Here is a 21,049-nt window from a genome sequence, read left to right on the forward strand (position 1 = left end):
GTGGGGGGGTGGGGGGGGGGGAGGGAGAGCAGATGGATTGCAGGGTTAGAAAGAGAGAGAATGAGTATTATAGTCTTTACCTGTGTAAAATTCATTTGGCTTTGTGTTTTAGGGGCTCAGAGAACAAAAAATTTACTTTTGGGAGCAAAGCACCCGTTGAAAAAGTCTTGGGAGTGGGACGTTGAAAAAGTCTTGGGAGTGGGAAGCACGGTTACATTCGTTTTGGGGCCTGGAAGCATTTTTCCCAAAAGAAAAACATCAACCCTCTCCTTTAAAAAAGCCCCCCCTCTCCCTTCTTCGACCCTCAACACTGAGCTCAACCCCGTGAAGTACCAATGGCGACTGCTTTCACTCGCTCACACTTCTCTCCGTTGGCAGCAAAGAACCCTTCTTTTTCTCGAATCAGTGGAGAAACCCGCGTCAAAGTTGGGGCTTTTAGAACCCTGGACCTCACGAGACCTTCACTAATCTCAAGGCCCAAGTATTGCAGGGCTGCGGGGGTTCACGCTAGCAGCGCGGAGATACAGAGCAGTAGTGAATCAGAGGCCGTTGCATTGGGCGAGTTGGTGCCTCTGAGGTCGAGGAATCGGTGAGATATTGCGTTTTTGTTGTCAAAGATTGATTGGGCGAGTTGGTGCCTCTGAGGTCGAGGAATCGGTGAGATATTGCGTTTTTGTTGTCAAAGATTGAATCTTTGTCTTTTTATGCCTCTGAGGTCGAGGAATCGGTGAGATATTGCGTTTTTGTTGTCAAAGATTGAATCTTTGTCTTTTTATGGCATTTCCAATTTGATCTGCGGAGCTAATATTACCGTCAGCGTTATATTTCTCATGTTCGGCTAGTAGCATTGTAATTTGGGAGGGTGACTTACTTACAATTTGCAGAAAAAAGAATCAAATCAGCCAATTTGATGGCTGACGAGGGTAAAAGCTGAAGTTTCCCGGCAAAGGAAATTAGAAAAATGACAAGTAAACGCCACCTCATCGGAAACAAATTTCCGATTCAATCCATAGGAAATAGTTCTGAATTATTAAATCAGTTATTCATCAAACTGGCATTGAATTTGCATTGGAAATACATGTTCTACAAAATTGCAAATATCGAGCAATGAATTTGAAGTTGATTTCATGCAACATATGATGCGGCAACAGTCGGTACATTTTGCTTTTTGCAGCAAACTAATTAGCCTCTTGAGAGTATTAATTTCCCTTCAGATATTGGGCTACAGGTGTCACACTGTGAGGAACATAATTTTAAGTAGTATTTTCTTTTCCTTAGTTGGGAATTTAATTTTCGCTGAACATTAGAATTTACTTCTTCAAATTGCTTATTGCCGTTAGTGAATATATTGGTGAGTATGTTTATTTTCTTGTAAGCGGTTATAAATGATGGTATAAGAACGTTAGGTGCGTGTTGAGGAGGAATTCCAATGGTTTGCAAATGTGAGTTCAGAAAGTTTATCAGTTTTGAGAGGAAGCTGTTTCTCTGCTAGATGGAGTTATTTTAATGTGATATACCATGCACGTAGTTTGTACCGCCCATTGGCTTCATTATGTGCACTACATCTTCATTTCCTACTAATTATTTTCAATACTGGAAGTATCATCTTGGCCTACCCTGCGATGACTAGTGACACTAGTACACATGCTTCTCCTGGTTGAAATTCTCCTTTAATTTCTGTTGTCTTTGTCTCTGTTGGTAGAACTACGATACATGGATCCTTTTAACTATCAAATTCTGTATATATCCTGAGAATTTTAGAGGTGTCATAACAAAGTAGGAGAATTGTATTTCTTTTTTGAGTTTATAACTTTATTTTTAGACATGCTTTTGTCACTGGTTTTCTCATTCTTTAGTGAGTTAGTACAGGTGTATATTGAGAACATTCCTCATTTATTAGTTATTAGGATGTTTCAATTGTATTGAAGTACTCTTCTGCACTACTCGGCCTACGTTTGCACCCATTCTTGTATTCATTTATCTACAACGATCTTTCTACCCTAGATTCTTAGGGCCGGGGTAAAAATTATCTTCTTCCTGGTGTTATTCAGTTGAAACTTCTTTAACCAATTTTTACTTTATAGATTGACTTGTTTCTTTAAAAAATATTATGCAACTTATAATCTTTGTGAGTAACTCCTCATATCTCTAATATATTTTATGAAAACAGGGTGAGACGCCACACAATATCAGTGTTTGTTGGAGATGAAAGTGGAATAATCAATAGAATTGCTGGAGTGTTTGCTAGACGGGGATACAATATTGAGTCACTTGCCGTTGGTTTGAATAAGGACAGGGCATTGTTCACGATAGTTGTTTCAGGGACTGAAAAAGTACTGCAACAAGTTGTGGAGCAACTTAATAAACTTGTTAGTGTTTTAAAGGTAAAATTTCAGATATCTGTTAAAAAAGCTATATATTTGCTTTGTTGGACTGGAGTTCTGAATCTTGGCACGGTTTCATATTTTCTACCACAAAAAATTACTAAAGTTAGTTTTATCTTGATGCATAAGATAAGTGTCAAGTTCCATAATTAGGCATAACTTTAAATCACTAGGACACAGGTCAGGAATTATAGTCCCTAATTATAATTAGCCATGTTTTCTGAACTTTAAGGTCAGTGATTATGTGAACATAGTGATTTCCCTTTGCGCCTGTAATATCTGGACGTAGAAAATGATCCCTCATTAGTGAATGGGTGATATCCCATTATTTCTACTTGTTATGCTTCCCTTTTTCTTATATACTTATTAATCTTAAATTGCATCTGAATTCATGTTGTTTCTTTTGAGCAAACACTATATATATATATATATATATATATATATATATTATATATTATATATATATATATATATATATAATGAGAAAAATGGGTATACTTGGTAACCAGGATGCCTTTGGTAGTTGATGTGGAACACATCTTGTCCATAGCATCACACCTTAAGATGGAGCCTCACCAACTCAAGGGGTTGATGTATGATAAGAAAATGTGGTCCACATCACTACCAAGGATCCTTGGCCCAGGGCCGGCCCTACCCTTTAAGGCAAGCTAAGGCAGTTGCGTTGGGCTCGTTTTGGGTAGGCCCCACCCAAATCCAATATTTAAGGTGTTTAAAACCCAGCCGCAGCCAAAAACCCTAATGCCAATTTTTTGTCTCCGGCATCGCCCGCGCCTCTCTCAGTCTCTCGTCTCCCCAGAGCCAAAACCCTCTCTCCGTCTCCCCAACTGCCCAACATCCAAGCTGAGCAGAGCACCAAGCTCCGCGCCCCACTGCCAGTCCTACCCGCAGCCATCGCCGGTGACGGGCGCTCCGCTCCGCTCTCACGGCCCAACGGCCGCAACGCCAGGCGGCCAAGCCCCCAACGCCTGTGCCGTGTGCTCGGTGCTCCGCCTCCGCCTCCGCTCGCCTTTGCTCCGATCCGACTTCCCACCGCCAAATCAGGCAGGCTCCGGCGCTCCGCCAGTCCGCCTCTGCTCCGATCATCATCCAGCATCCCACCGCACCGCGACGCCCCGCCTCCGTCGGACCAGCCACCTCCGCCGGCGCAGCTCCGCCCCGCCAGCCGTGAGCCTCCACCCCACGCCGCATATCTCGCGGGCAGCGGGCTCACCGGCCACCGCCTTCGAATCTGGGTTCAATCTTTCTAACTAAAATCTATTTAATTTTCTTTATCATTTATTCATATTAATTTTATGCTTAATTAGTTAATTAGAAATAGAAATACTGTAGATATACATTGAAATCTTTTTACTTAGTATTTTATATTTTTAAAGCATGCCTAATAGAAAATATGAAAGTGGTTGTCAAAAATTGAAGAAAAGAAAAAGAGTTGAAAAATTAATTCGATCTCAACAAGGAGCTCTTGATAAATTTGTTTTTAGTAATAAAGATAATATTACATCAACTTCAACAGAAGAAGAAATAATAGATGATTCTTTACTTGAGAATGAATTAGAAGAATATGTTGAGAATTTAGAACAAAATAATGATATTAATGATAATAATATTCAAGAAGAAAAAGCTAATACTCCTAATGGTAATGAAGAATATAAAGAAAATTCACATGAGGGCCAAGAAAAAAATTTAGAGATGAATGAGATATCAAATTCAATTCTTATCAATATTTATGATCCTGGACAATGGAAATGTATTGATCAAAATTTTATAGATCTAATAGTTGAAAAAGGTCCAATTAAATATGAAGAAATAGATTTTCCCAAAGATGAAAATAATAGACACTTTTCTACATCATATTACATACAAAAATTGTCAAATGGAGAAAAACATGAAAGAAGGTGGTTAGTTTACTCAAAAGATTTAGATAGAGTTTTTTGTTTTTGTTGCAAATTATTTAGTTTAAAATCTAGTACAAGTCAGTTAGTTAACGAAGGTACTAGAGATTGGAAAAATCTTGGATATAAAATTAAAAGTCATGAAACAAGTCATGAACATATCACTAATATGTGTAAGTGGGTGGATTTAGAAATAAGATTACAAAAAAATAAGACAATAGATAAAAACATTCAAGAACAAATTAATAAAGAAAAAGAACACTGGAAAAAAGTTTTGCTAAGACTTATTGCTATAGTAAAACATCTATCAAAAAATAATCTTGCATTTCGAGGAACAAAAGAAAAGATATATGAAAAAAATAATGGAAACTTTTTAAGCTTAGTTGAAATGATAGCGGAATTTGATCCCATAATGCAAGAACATGTTAAACGTATTCAAAAAGGTGAAATTCAAAATCATTATCTTAGTCATAAAATGCAAAATGAACTAATAGAGTTGCTAGCTTCTGAAATTAAACAAATGATCATTAAAAAAATAAAAGAAGCAAAATATTTTTCAGTTATCCTTGATTGTACTCCAGATGCAAGTCATCAAGAACAAATGTCTCTTATTTTAAGATGTGTTGATACTTCAACAAGTCCAATAAAGATTGAAGAATACTTTTTAGAGTTTTTAAAAGTAGATGATACTTCGGGAAAAGGCCTTTTTGATGAACTTTTAAATATTTTGGAAAAATATGAACTTGATGTTAAAGAAATAAGAGGGCAAGGTTATGATAATGGATCTAATATGAAAGGAAAACACAATGGAGTACAAAAGAGGCTATTAGATATAAATCCTAGAGCATTCTACACACCATGTGGTTGTCATAATTTAAATTTAGTCTTATGTGATATAGCTAATTCATGTCCTAGAGCTATTTCTTTTTTTGGAGTGTTGCAACGTATATACTCATTGTTTGCTTCCTCTACTAAACGATGGAAAATTTTAGAGGATAATGGATGCAAGTTATCTGTTAAATCTTTATCTCAAACTAGATGGGAAAGTCGGATAGAAAGTGTTAAAGCAATAAAATTTCAAGCTCCAAATATAAGAGATGCTTTGATTCAATTAGCAGAAATTAGTGAAGATCCAAAGATAAAAAGTGAAGCTAATTGCTTAGCAACTTATGAGATTGAAAATTTTGAATTCTTGTTAGCCATGAATATTTAGTATGACATATTGTTTGCTGTTAATTCAGTTAGTAAAATCTTACAATCTAAAGATATGCATATTGATATTGCTATAGATCAATTAAAGGGTCTTATTGTATATCTAGAAAATTATAGACAAAATGGTTTTATGTCTGCTTTGAATTCAACTAAAGAACTCGCTAATGAAATGAACATAAACCTATATTTTGTGAAAAACGTAAAATTCATAGAAAAAAACAATTTGATGAAAATATTGGTAATGAAACAATATTTAACGCTGAAGAATCTTTTCGTATTGAATATTTCTTATACATAGTTGATAAATCGCTTGGCTCAATTGAAAGTAGGTTTGAACAATTTAAAACATATGAAAAAAATTTTGGTTTTTTGTTTGATTTGAAAAAGTTAAAAGCTTTAGATGATATTGAATTGAAAGATTATTGTCTTAATCTCGAAAATGCACTAAAACATGATGAACATTTAGATATTAATGGACTTGATTTGTTTTCAGAATTGAGAGTGCTTAGGGAAATTTTAAAAGTAGAGATTAATAGTCCAATTGAAGTGTTGAACTATATAAAACGTTTAGATTCTTTTCCAAATACTTGTATTGCTTATCGTGTATTATTGACTATACCCGTAACAGTTGCTTCCGCTGAAAGAAGTTTTTTAAAATTAAAATTACTAAAATCTTATTTAAGATCGACCATGTTACAAGATAGATTAAATGGTTTAGCAATATAATCTATCGAAAATAATATGTTAGAACATATTGAATATAAAACTTTAATTAGTAATTTTGCAGCTCAAAAGGTAAGAAGAATGAGATAAAATCTATTATGAGTTGTACCAGTTAGGCATCATCTAATATTTCGCCTTGGGCCCCAAAATTCCTAGGTACGGCCCTGCCTTGGCCCAAGTATACCCATATTCCTCTCTCTCTCTCTATATATATATATATATATATATATAGAGATCAAGACGTAGCAAACTTTTGGGTTTTAATTATTGAGAGTCATGGTAACGTCACTATAGCTATCAGCCTATCATGCATATAAGTTAGCAACAGTTGGCTATGCTTTCAAAGTTGAAACATTTTCAGATGCTCGCTTGCATTAAAAAGCTTCAAGAATCCAGGACCCATTCGAGACCGCTTGATTGTTAGGAAGACAAAGCAAGGGCATGTCTTGATATTACACTTGATTGTTTTTGTAGGTGGTTTATCTTCATCTTTTTTAAACTTAGCATTCAGTATTCATGGGTTGGGATAATCTGAGCAATCTTCTGTCCATGAAGCATATGTACTATTGTGATGAAGAGATTTTCCATGATTATTTAGTAATTTCCCTCTTTTTTGCATGTCCAAACTGATGGTTGGTAAGAAATCATGTCATTTTCTTAGATGACGTCATCTTGTAGGTGCAACCATCAAACAGTGATGAATTAATCTCCATCGTCAAGCAGGACACTTGGGGATAGAATGTTGTTCATTGATTTAATTGCCCAAAAAGGGCACTGGATTTCACAATTAAAAAGATTAACGATGTTTCTGTCTTGTTTTTTTAATTCCTTCTTGATGTAGCGTTTAGTTTTGATGTACTTTATAGGTTGACGATTTATCAAGGGAACCACAAGTGGAACGAGAATTGATGCTTGTAAAACTCAACGTTGATCCAGACAAGCACCAGGAGGTATAATAATTAATTTCATTTCAGTGTTTTTCATCTTTAATCTTATACAGTAACCTTACATGAGATGAAAATCTTTTGTTCATGCGATAAGTATTTTACTTAAAACAATTCATTTTGTTTTCTCCCTCGATGCGGAAATGGCAGTGGTTTTGCTGCAACCTTGGTGAATCATCTATATCATTAACATGATGTGGTAGTAATATAGCTAGATACACTATTCTGTATATAATGGTCATTTGGCAATCATTATAAGTAACAAAAGAACCAACGTAAGTTTAGAGCATTTAAAATCAAGAAGTAAATGGTATGTCAATCTTCATTAATTCCCAGTACTGCATAGAGTTTGTATGAATTTTTAAATGTAAGTACATATCACATTTTATACTCATGTGATGCTCCTGCGATTCAGTAAGAGTGATGTGGCTACATGCTGCTAGTAAATATCTTCCATATTCCCTAAAAAATTATTTTGGAATGTCTCCTTTGATGTTTAGTAACAAATTTTCAGTAGATTACTGATGTCTTCAACTTTTAACATCTTTTGAATGCATGCAAGTGTTATGTTACTAGATAAAGTTTCTAGCATCAGTTTTGCCCTGAAAATTTCCATGTGAGTTATTGTTTCTTTCAGTAAAATGATTTGATACCATATAGTAATCACATTTATTACAGATCATGGGTCTGGTTGATATTTTCCGATCAAAAGTCGTTGATATTTCAGAAGATTCACTGACCATTGAGGTGACAACTGTTGAACCATAATCAATGCTTTATAAACCTAAACCACTGGATCCATTTTAATGACCAAGGATGCAGGTAACTGGAGATCCTGGAAAACTTGCTGCTGTTGAAAGGAACCTGCGCAAATTTGGAATCAAAGAAATTGCTAGAACTGGCAAGGTTATTGATCTTGCCAGCATGAAATCTAGATGTTGTTTATTTGGTTCTAGTGTGATGTTTCTGAACTTTGTTTCCCATAGATTGCTTTGAGACGTGAGAGAATGGGAGAGAAAGCCCCATTTTGGAGATTTTCTGCTGCCACTTATCCAGACCTTGAAGTGCCTATAAGTCCACCTTTTGGGGCTAATGGCAGAGCTGTCAATGGTCAATCTGAACTTCCATCTGGGGTATGTATCTTTCAGTATTAACATTCTCTTGTCAGAACATCATTTTTTGCACCATCTAGAGTTTTCATGTTTCCTATTTTCATTCTATTCAGGCATTTCTTCACTTATTCAAAGTTGAAAAGTGTTGAACTGTAATATTTATGACAAAGTTTTATGGTAGCAAGTAATTTATTTATAGCGGTAAAGATATAGAAGGACACATGTATTGGATTAATTAAAGAAAGAATTTGCTTTCATCCTCGAAATTCTTATGTAAAAGAAACTACTATTTATTTATTTATTTATTTTTACAAACACCATTGCTGTTAAGTGCTAACACTGGTTTGTTGTTATTTCTTAATATTAAAACTTTTATTAAATTTCTGCCCGTTTCAGTTCTCATATTGTTAAGTTGTGACTCTTGTTAATGGACCTTAGCGTAAACTGTAAAGAAGTCTTAGTTTTATTGAATGGAAGTTAATAATTGCGGCTAGCATAAATTAGATTAGATTTGTCATCTTGCAAACATCAGCGAAGAGAGAAATTAAATATCCTCTTGATATTGATGTATAATCTTACTGGGAAGAGGATTGCATATTATAGCTTTTATTACAATGACGAGTTCAATGTCTGAAATCATGACATTTAAAAATCTAAATCAGTTTATCATTAAGTTGTCATGAAAACTGTGTCCATTATGACCAGTACTGGCTTGATTTGATAGGAGGGAAGGGGGGTGAGGTGAGGGATAAAAGATGAATTTGCCTTTGGTAGAGGGTTTTTGGGGGATGTAGAGTGGGGAAGGTGACGTGACAAAGGGACATCGCAAAATGACCTAGAAAGTTAGAGAGAGAAGAATCCTTAAATTGGAAGGACACAAGAGGAGAGAGAAAATGAGTACAAAATGATGTCCATCCTGTCTCCTCCCTTCTCCTCCCTTCCAACCAAACACGCTGGCTTAAAGGGATGTCCATCCCTCATGTTCCCTTTTCAAACCCCCTACCAAACAAAGCTGCGTCTTTATAGCTTCATGTTACTGAGGATAGCAAGTTACATAATCAATACCTTAGTAGGTGCACAAATATTCATTGCTCTGTCCACAATGGCCTTTATCTGAAAAAGTTTGGATTCCATTAACACTTGCTTATTTCAACTATTGACAAAAGCATCAGGGTCGGAACCTCTCTATGCATATAGCATGACTAAGAGAAGATGATAAATCCCACATCCTTGTATTTTTGAATCATGCTCCAGGAAAATGTAGGGCATGTAATTACTGACTTATGTCATCATAGGGAACTCTATCTGCTGATCCATTACCCTTTCTGCTGCTGTTAAATTTTCTTTTTCTGATGTAAACTACCACGCACTAAGGTGCATATTGTTGATTTGTTGTCAGATTATTTTACCATATTTTTATTTGCTAAAAGTATGCTGAAAAAAAAATATCCTTTGCATATTTGATTTTCTTTATTTTATTTGCTTATTCAATTCTCACACAATTTATGTTTTTTTTTTTCTCTCTCTCTCTCTCTCTCTCTCTCTCTCTCTCTCTCCTCTCTCTCTCTCACTCTCTCTCTGGTTTTTTTGGAAGGGAGATGTGTATCCTGTGGAGTCTAATGAGGATTTTGCAATGAACAAGGTTCTTGATGCAAATTGGGGTAACGTTTACAATGAAGATGTAAGTTACTGTTCATTTTGTTACTCTTGATTCTGAAAAATCTATTATCTTGAGTGCATTCAATGAATATATTTCTTGATGCATAGTGGATGTTCTTACAATGAAGGATTAAGCTAGTGATGTTCATTTTAATGTTGATTCTAACCAGCACTTTTGGGAGATCTGTTATGTTGGCTGCATTATTTGCCTTTGTTTTTCCTTTCTTCTGAATGCCATGTCTGCACTTATATGATCGTAAACTTGATAAACAGTTGCAGTTTGGGTCTATGCAATAGAAAAGGCTGTACACTTTACATATTTCAGTGGATAACATGCAGTTGTTAATATTGGGTTGCAGAAGAATGAAAAGTGTAACAATCTTCTGTATCACTTTTCGATGTATTGAGTATCCATTTTTTTCCATTCAATTAAAATGCAACTGTCAGATGATTAGTCGGTTTGAGCAATTAGTTGGAATTTTTTCCACTGCAATTCTCACTCTGTACAGACTACTTCGTTATTGGCTATTGCCATTTTTGCGTGCAGGAACTTTTAAGCAGTCATTTTTCTTTCAGTTTGAACATTTAGTTCATGGAAATCTAACAGCCCGTGTATTTTTTTCTAGTCAAACGGTTTTTGTTCGCATACACTGTCTATTCTTGTAAGTGATGCTGCTGGAGTTCTGAACATTGTGACTGGAGTATTTTCTCGCAGGGGCTATAATATTCAGGTTTCCTCATCAAAAATTCTCCTCTGTTTCTCTTATATACAAATTTTAAAGATCTATAATCATATGAATGGCCTCATTCTCAGAGTCTTGCTGTTGGTCCTGCCGAGAAGGAAGGACTCTCTCGTATTACTACTGTTGTTCCTGGAACTAATGAGTCTATTGGCAAGTTAATCCAGCAACTTTACAAGCTTATTGATGTTCATGAGGTGAACTTCTTATCGGTTTTATTGGCACAGTTAATTTGGCAGTAAATTTGGTGCTAATGGAATTTCATGACACTTTCAGGTTTGGGATTTGACCCACATGCCTTTTGCCGAAAGAGAGATGATGTTAATAAAGGTTGCTATCAATACTGCTGCCCGAAGGGATATCCTGGACATTGCTGACATTTTCCGTGCGAAAGTTGTCGATGTATCTGATCACACAATTACACTTCAGGTTTGCTTTGTCTTTCTTTTGGAGCTTTAGTTATTTTTTAATTTAAATTTCATAATATTCAAGATATTATGAATAGAAATTACTTTTGTTGCTTGCAAAACTTACAGACCCGGGGGAATCCAGAATTGGGTAATGAGCTATCTAACTTTTCTTAGCTTCATAGAATCTACTGAATGATCCTTCTGGCTTATTGTTTTACCAAAGTTGATTATTCATCATGCGACATAGGCCTCAAATGTTCGAGTCTGTATGTGTGTGCGCATATTTGTTATTTAGCCCATATTTATTGTAATATTGACCCCATACTTAGAGGAGGAAACAAATTTCTTTGACAACAATTTTTGTCCTACCTCAAGCTTCGATATATTTACATCTCTCAGATTGTTCTTCCTAGTTTATGGATACTCCAATCATTACTTGATACACTTTGGAACCATAAAACCATGGGTATCGTTGTCAGCAATCCCCCCCCCTCCCGCCCCTTCTCACAGTTTTGTTTCCATTCTTGTAAGTTGCACAGCATTGCTAATAGAACAGCTTTGTACAAGTTTGGTTCTCTCTCTTGCATCTCTGAAGCTTATATTACCTACAACTAATTGTTGCTTATAGCGAAATGCACACGTTAAAGAAACCTAAGATATGAAGGGGTTAGCTAACAGTATCTTTGCATCGAGCACCATGGGTAATTCTATTAGCAATTATTGATCATGTATAATGCCTGGTTTTGGAGTTTTGTTCACATATTTACCGAAACTGGCTGGCCTACTTCATCTTTATTAAGCACCAATCCACCATTATATTATATAAATATATATTCGTGCCATGTGACATGCATGAAAAGCTTAGACCTTTCAGCTCTATTTTGGATCATCTCCTCCGTTAAAGTGAACTGTGTCATATCCTTCTTAATTGTGTCCCACCAAGTTCTTTCTTAGGTCTACTTCTAGATCGTTTTTCTCAATTAAAATAATCTTATCATTTTTCCTTACTAGTGCACTAAGACTCTTTTTCTTTATACATGTCTTGATATTTTTTTCCTGATATTATATATTTTATTTAGATTTCCTATGAGGCTTATAGTGGAATTTCTGTATTTAATCCTAGCTTGCTGGAGACTTCTACAAGATCGTCGCACTACAGAGGTTATTGGAGCCTTATGGCATCTGTGAGGTTGACTTCTAGACTCTTAACCATTAATATTTGACATCCATTCACAACAGAATTGGCATTACTTTCTCCTGTATTACAAATAATCTTGGTTGAAATCTCGTAATCATTAAATACAAATTGGCATTTCGAGATTTACCATGACTCCTATCACCCTTAGCCTGCAGCATAGGTTGGAGATCAAAATATCTAGTAAATAAAAATTGTCATTTTGAGATTTGTTATGACCCTGACCCTGCAGCATAGTTTAGAGATCATAACATCGATAATATGAGTATGAAATGGATATCCAAGGCAGCTAAGCCTAATCAGATTTCATTTAGAGCAAGTAACTACAAGTCTACAAGTAAAAATAATCAAATAATTCAGTCTCATACAATAACATCTATAAGCTCCAAATAAATAAATTTGTTCGAAACTTCTGATACATGAAATTCTCTCAATATATCTATGTTCTCTAAAAAGGACTGCCTAAAAACGAAATTGTTCACAAAAACAAATTATGAAACAGTCAACAAAAAGCTAGTTAACCTCTCACTTGAGCCATGCAATTGTGATTATGCCTGTGATTAAATCCTGATGGTGGAGCTCTGGAAAACCTAAAAGCAAATTAGTGAATAAGCTGTTAGGTTATGTAAGATATCAATGAAGAACATGCTATGGTCAGTTAATCAAATACATTTAGTGACTGAACTGAAAGTCCTCTGATGGGTGTTGCGCAGATGACATTACAGCTATAAATTTCTCTGATAGAATTAAATAAAGGAAAAAAAAATTTTCATTCATTCATTGAGACCCACTTCTTCCTGCCTCTTTTTTGTAGGTGGCTAGAACTGGCCGTGTTGCGTTGGCTCGTGAGTCAAGAGTGGATTCTAAGTATTTACGTGGATATCCTCTTCCATTGTAGTTTAGGTAGTTATGCTTCCACAAGAGTGAGTTAGTTTTGTCCTCTAAATAAGTGAAATGTTATTTCAATCTCTCGAGGGAAGCATAAGAAATGTACATTAGCTGTCTACAATGACGTGTTGTAGCATCTATGTATTAATTGTGATCTAAAATGTGGAAACTTTTGTCTACTCTGTGTATTAACTATTTGAATCAAAATGTGGAAACTTTTGCAAGAGAACTAGCTAGCGCACGCTCTGTTGAATTTCTTGCATTATTTGCTACTTTGTACGTAACTGACATCGCCCCCGTAGATATTGTTTTTTTTTTTCATTTTCCAGGTTTTATGATGAGATAATTACTTGCCACTACAGTACATGAATTTCTTTAAAGCATATATGTTAGCAGCACAATGGATTTCTACATTCCAAGATAACATTCAAAGCTTCGTTCGATTATTACTAAAGCATAAACTCGGATGTTATGGTGAGGGTTGACGGTCATATTTTTACATTCTAACATGCCCCTGTAGGTTACATGCATCTTTTTTCCTTGGCGTAAAACCTGGACCAGAGCAATAGTTTCTCTTTTTTAAATATGCTTTAAATTCGTGTCTCGATCCCTACAACTTTTTGGTTTGCACATGTAAGCTCCCTCAACTTTGTTTATTCCGATCCACAATTAAAGGCTAACAATATCAGGAGGGGGGGTTCTGTCGAAAAAGCTTCAAAGTTCAGGGAGGGTTAAGTGAAATCAACCCTTTAATTTATTCAATAGGTTGTCCTTGTGAAGATTTCATCTACGGATATGTACCAATTAGAAGCCCATTTTAAACGACATTTGTTACGGTGAGGATCTTTTGTTCTTATTTGTTGCTTGCATGTACGTGCACTTTTGTTGCACATTCAGTAAATTAATGAAGACACTGGCAATCAATCAACAAACTAAAACATATATGAGTTATTATTTCTCATAGAAAAAGCACAAATGGGATGTACGAAACAAACCTTTTCAATGGTACATTAAGGTCTTTTTCCTTCTTATAATTGAAATCTTCATCATAGCCAAATTTTATTTTCTCTAGATCAACCTGATATGATACATCCGAGTAGAGGAGGGTTATTACGAAAGATGCCAAATCTAAAACTTACATTACCCCTATTATTATACACACATTCTCAAGGTTGCAAAAACACTTCAATCTATTTTAAAATAGATATTAGTTTGCCGATCTGTAAGCAAGCAAACCATATAACTGCACTTTTTTTTTTATTATATACTGCAAGCTTGTTATATTGACTAAAAGGAAAAAATCACAACCATCAACTAGATAATTAATGGCTGTGATTATGTAGTGGTCCCTCCACTATTTTTTGTAGCGGAGAGGATCCGAATCCAATCCTATTCACTTTCCATTAGGATATTTTAATGTGTTTACTTTACCCTGTTTGGATAAATTTCACAACTTTCCGTCTAAACTCTGGTGTATTGCACAAACCCTCTTAAACTTATAAATTACAGGAAACTGCTCTGACTTTTGAAATTATACAAAACGACCACGAACTAATTGGAAATTTCCATAAATGGCGTTAGCGTTGTAAGGTAAAAAAGTCTAGACTAGTCTTGAAAACACGACACATGCGAAACACATGATAATGTAAACTAAACATTGTCAATCATTGCATTCTATTGAAATAAGTTCAGAGTTTTCTCTAATTTATTAAATTTAAGAGGTTGTGTGCAAAACACCCCCAAGTTCATCAACAGGGTTTGTGAAATTTTTGCCCTTTTTACCTTCAAACTATTTCTTTCCAAACTTGAAAAATATGACAACATTGACTAGGAAATGCATTGGGGAATTACTTTTGAGCCTGGCGCGGAATCAATTATGAGACGAGTGATGTATTCCTTCGTCAGTCATGAATGTTGGATGAAATCGCAGGAACATGAGACATCGTATTTTGTCCCATGTTTGGTGTCATGAATTTTAGGACCAAAAATTGCTCAGTTGCATTATTTAAACTAAACCAATTTGTTTTACTTATACTTTAAGGCTAATCATCACTTAATTACCTTATAATTTCCCCTACTTTGCACTTCTATACCCTCGCTTGCTTAATTTGACAATATTGATATACGTATATACCTTGGAGTTCTTAAAATTGACACTTCAGCACATTCTGTTATGGGAAGGTGAGAGTATTGCCCCTAATATATATGGCACTGACAAGCTAGTTTTTGAACTTCTTTAACCATTAATGTTTGTTATATTTACTATTAGACCGACCCAATTTAATTTATACCCCATTTAAGTTAGAACTGAGATAAGAAAAGATGAAAAAAAGTTCTAAATTAGCATGTGAGTATTACATAGGAATATTCTGACGTTTGCATGGCAAAAGGTATTAACATTTCAATTTTAAAACTTAAGGTATATAGGTGCTGCTAAAGACAAGTGAGGGTATATAAGTGCAAAATGATGGGCAAGTATAGGGTATATTAAGTGTTAGTTACCCTAAACAAAATGTTAGTGGTAAAACGTTGTTCATGCCATCATCTTTGCAAACTTTTGACATGGTATTTTAGCGACCCGTGTCCAAATCCAAGAATCTGAGCAATCTCATCACAATTTCTTGGTGTTTAGAGAAATTCATCCTAAAATAAAATGCTGGTTATGTTGAGCTGATGTACTTTCTAATAGTGGTACAGAGAACAATAAAAAATGGGTAAATTCCGCAACAAACCCGAAATATTTGGCCCATTTCGATATATCCCTCAAAAAATTTAAGAATCGAGGTCCTGTAGCAACTTTAATGATTTGAGAGACTGCTTTCAAAAATATTTAAAAAATTACTTGGGGGGTTAGTCACCTAAAACTTAAAATTAGAACTGGGATAATCTGTGTGATAAATTTTTAAGGTGTTAGTCATATAGAACTAAAACTAGAACAAAATTTTACAATGTTAGTCAAGTAGAATTCTAACAAAACTAGAATTGGGATAATGGTACAAAATTATCCTATTTTTTTTATTTTTCTATAAAAAAAATGAGAGTTCTAGCCTCTCAAATTATTCTAAGTTTTAGCTTGGAACTAGGTAGTAAAAAACTAGAACTCATATTTATTTTGTTATTTTTTATTTTTTATATTTATTTTTTTTTCTTTACTTCTTTCCTATTATGATTATCACCATTGTTAGACCATCATTATAATAATAATTGTAAATATTATGAGATGAGAGAGGCCTTTGACCTCCCCCTCAATATCCCTCCATTCACACCCCATTATGGTGGTGTAACACCCCACTAAGTGGGGGTGACTCTTGGGTACTCAACCTATTCACATTGACTAGTATAAATATATATCATAGGCCTTTGGCCTAGGTATGAGTTTCAAACACGTTATCAGCACGAAGTGTTCTTGAATCCCTGAGCCATAAAAAAAATATTTCTTTCCTCTTTTACGCATTGAGATCTGGTTCGTTACAGCGGGAGCGTTCGACGGATCATCGCAAGGAGGCAGCGTTCTACGGACGCATTGAGATCTGGTTCGTTACAGCGGGAGCGTTCGACGGATCATCGCAAGGAGGCAGCGTTCTACGGATCTTTAGTATCGATCGTCCCTAGATCTTTGATCTAGAGGTAATTACTATAATCCGTAGAATAATATATGACAGCTGGAAAATTAACAAAAAAAAAAATCATGTTAGCAACTTATTTTGCTGGATTCGCTATGATTATCAGTTGTATTGTGTGTCCAGTTTTATCTTCTGTCATATTTTTTTCCCACAGTAAATTGTTCAATATAGACATCATCTGATGAATATGATCAAACAGACAATTAGTTGGAAAGGGAAAAGCTACGTATTAGTCATACAATTTGATATGTATGTGCATATAAAATGACTAGATGTTACTGCAACCACTAAACTGAATGATATTATAATATTAGTAATTAGTCATTTCTATATATAGTTTGTCTATACTCTTCATCGCTCATGACAGTGGAAAAATGCCTTCCCAGAGCTAGAAGAATATGTGGTAATAAAATAGAACATAAAGCGATAGGTACAAAACCTGCATTTTCTACTCCCTGATATTCTCGAGCACACATTCTTATAACATGGTCTCGCAGGTGTGTCTGCAAGTATACATTAACTATAGTGTATGTCAATGGTATCAGAGAGTAGAAAATATTTGAGATAATCTTGCAGATTTGTTCACTAAAAATTTAGGTTATATCTAATTATATGTCTGAGATGTTGCGCAATTGTTATGCCTGTTGCATATATCATTATTAAATTGCATGGATGTTTAAATAAATAATGTTGTGGTTTTTGGATCAGCCTGTTTTGTCACCAAATTTAAATTCCTTGAATTTTCTTTTCCTTCTGAGAGAGAAACTGTAGTGAGGATATAATTGTAAAAAGTCAAAGACCGGTGTATTCCATTGAAGACGAAGGCATTTTTGCAAAATGCAGGGACCCCCAAGGGTTTTCCAAATTGTATTTTAATTTTATGTTTTTTGTTATCTTTGGACTGTATAATAGGACTTTGGACACTTTTTATTTTTTGGTGACGGGCTGATCCACGCAACATGTTTATTGCATGAATTTTTAATTCCTTATTATTAATTCATGTCTTTCAAATGCATAGATAAAATGGCTAAAATAGCGAGCGTTGATTTCGAAGTCCTTGACGCTGCTGACAAGAATTATTTGAGTTGGCATGTGGACCTGAAGTTCCACTTACGTGCCCAGGGCTTATTAGCCACCATTTCAACTCCTTCTTCAACGGCTCCGGCCAATGGTACGGGTAATGCTATAAATAATGCTGAGGTTGCTACTACAGTGATCGTCTCTGATATAGATAAGGCGAAAGCCATTATCTACATCAGGAGACATATTGATCGGACCCTGAAGGCCGAATACCTGACTGTAGAGGACCCAAAGGAATTGTGGACTGCACTTGAGGACCGATACAAACATCAGAAAGATGTGATCCTCCCACGTGCACGTTATGAGTGGGAAAACCTCCGACTTCAGGACTTTAAGTCCATAGCTGAGTATAACTCAGCACTTCATAATATCACCTCACGCCTGAAGTTGTGTGGTGAAGAAGTTTCGGAGGAACGCATGTTGGAGAAGACTTACACATCCTTCCACGAGAAGGATGCAATCCTCATGCAACAGTACCGCGAACGAAAGTTCAAAAAGTATTCTGAATTGCACTCCACCCTTCTGATGGCGGAGCAAAACAGAGAATTGCTTTTGGCCACTCATAACCTACGCCCTGCAGGCTCAGCTCCTCTACCCGAAGCTCACATGTTTTCTTCCCAGAAGCAGAAGAAAAAGCATAAGGGTAAATTCAACAAGGGGAAAGCCCCTAAGTAGCAGGCCAGATGTCCACCCCAGAAAAACAACCATCCCCGGAGCAGCAATAGTGAGGGAAAGAAGAAGTGGAAGAAGAAGACCACTGAGCTGTCGTCCATTCCCAAGAACACTTGGGAGGACAAATGTCACAGATGTGGCATGACTGGACATTGGTCCAGAAACTGTCGCACTCCGTGACACCTCCAAGATCTGTATCTAGCGAGCCTGAAGTCTCCTGTTGAAACAAATCTGGTGGAAAAGCAGCTGTCTACTCAGTTCACTGCTGATGACTTCGAAATGGATGATCTTCTCGACTAGATCCATGTTATCTTTATATGCATTTAAATTCTCATGGTACTTTCATCTTTAGTTCTTTACTTTCCATGTAATGCAATTTACTTTTCAATAAAGATAGTTATTTTCTTTAGATTAAAATATTGCATTCATGTTATAGATGAAGTGTGAGTGCCTTGTGGACAGTGCCTCGACGCACACAATCCTTCGCGAAAGAAGCTATTTCAATAGCTTATATGATTATGACGATCCCGTAATTACGATTTCGGGACTATCTAACATAATAGAAGGATTTGGTGAAGCAATGATATTGCTCCCAAATAAAACGAGACTAATAATAAAAGATGCATTATTCTCTCCGAAATCTAATAGAAACCTCATAAGTTTCAAGGATATTCGTTTAAACGGATATCACTTAGAAACCAATGATATAAATGAGGATGAGTATTTGTATGTAACTCGTCAAAAAGATGGTTCAAAAACTATCTTAGAACGATTCAAGGGACTCCCGTCGGGTCTCTATCATACATATATTCAACCAGTAGAAGCTAACATGATTGTGCACCAGAAGTGCCATTCTTCGACGAAATTTAAACTTTGGCATAACAGACTGGGTCACCCAGGATCAGCAATGATGCACCGCATCATGAGCCAATCAAGTGGACACAACCTGAAGAACCTGAAGATTCTTCAGAAGGGTGATTACTCATGTCTATCTTGTTTCTAAGGTAAACTGATCACGAGACCTTCCCTTCTGAAAGTGGGATTAGAGTCTCCTAGCTTCTTGGAGAGAATACATGGCGATATTTGTGGGCCTATTCACCCCGCAAGTGGACCATTTAGGTACTTTATGGTACTTATAGATGCATCAACCAAGTGGTCTTACGTGTGCCTTTTGTCCACCCGCAACTTAGCTTTTTCAAAGCTATTGGCACAAATTATTATGTTGCGGGCTCATTTCCCCGATAATTAAATCAAGAAATTACGTCTTGATAATGCGGGAGAATTCACTTCACAAGTCTTTCAAGACTATTGCCTAGCAACTGGCATCGAAGTTGAACATCCTGTAGCACATGTTCACACCCAGAACGGGTTAGCAGAATCTCTAATTAAGAGATTGCAATGGATTGCTCGTCCATTGTTGATGCAATCACAGTTGCCTGTTGAGGCTTGGGGTCATGCCATATTGCATGCCGCATCGCTTATCAGAATACGACCCTCTGGTGGCCATATTCTGTCACCAATGCAGCTTGCTTATGGTGCACCTCTGAATATCTCACATTTGAGAGTGTTTGGTTGTGCAGTTTACGTCCCAATTGCTCCTCCACAAAGGACCAAAATAGGTCTACAGCGTCGTTTGGGTATCTATATAGGATTTGATTGGCCCTCTATAATAAGATACCTGGAACCCTAGACGGGTGACGCATTTAAAGCACGTCTTGATGATTGTGAATTTGTTGAGGATTCATTTCCTAAACTTGGCACACAGTACAGGAAGCCTGACGCTTCTAAGACCATTTCTTGGAACACCAAGACTTTGTCTCATTATGATCCGCGTACTAGTCAATGTGAAGATGAGATCCTGAAGATTCTTCATCTTCAGAATACAATACATTTACTTCCGAATAAATTCACTGATAACCAGAAGATTGTCAGATCACACGTCCCTGCTGTCAACACGCCAGCTAGGATTAACATCCCCAAAGATGGATGCAATCCGTCGGCAGCAGAAACAACTGTACCTCAATTGAAAAGAGGACGCCCACCAGGTTCGAAGGACAAAGTCCCTCGTAAAAGAAAAATCCCTGTACCTCAATTGAAAAGAGGACGCCCACCAGGTTCGAAGGACAAAGTCCCTCGTAAAAGAAAAATCCTGGAGAAATAAAGATGAACCCAACACAGGATACTGAGCTCAGACCAGCTTCCTCTCCCCTACTAAATTCCCCTAAAGAGGAACAAATAGGAGAAACATCATTAAATTTTGTACGTACTAAGGAGGTATTGGACAGAAAAAGCACAGTCGTCGACGACGACTTTGCGTTCGATATTGCCATTCACGTCACTGAATACGAAAAAGGACAGGCCATCTGTGATCTCCTGGCAGCTAATCTAACTACGGACACCGCTGAGATATATGACGACCTACCCGATGAAACCCACGAAGTCAACACAACTTCGCACCAACAAGTATGGCGTTTGTACTTCGACGGTGCTTCAC

General features: G+C 36.2%; 2 protein-coding genes across 2 annotated transcripts; both read left to right on the forward strand.

Annotated features, from left to right (window-relative positions):
- LOC109823729 (acetolactate synthase small subunit 1, chloroplastic-like) lies at positions 273-13,409 on the forward strand. Its single transcript, XM_020390085.1, has 12 exons — positions 273-589; positions 2,171-2,384; positions 7,099-7,182; positions 7,855-7,923; positions 7,999-8,082; positions 8,163-8,309; positions 9,883-9,969; positions 10,574-10,678; positions 10,762-10,884; positions 10,964-11,116; positions 12,221-12,286; positions 13,107-13,409. The coding sequence occupies exons 1-12, from the start codon at positions 336-338 to the stop codon at positions 13,188-13,190; spliced, it is 1,470 nt and encodes a 489-aa protein (XP_020245674.1). The 5' UTR covers positions 273-335; the 3' UTR covers positions 13,191-13,409.
- On the forward strand, positions 17,827-18,558 carry LOC109823188. The gene has a single exon (XM_020389475.1). It carries the CDS (start codon positions 17,827-17,829, stop codon positions 18,556-18,558), a length of 732 nt encoding a protein of 243 aa, XP_020245064.1.

This window comes from Asparagus officinalis, chromosome 9 (assembly GCF_001876935.1).
Source record: "Asparagus officinalis chromosome 9, Aspof.V1, whole genome shotgun sequence".
Taxonomy (NCBI): domain Eukaryota; kingdom Viridiplantae; phylum Streptophyta; class Magnoliopsida; order Asparagales; family Asparagaceae; genus Asparagus; species Asparagus officinalis.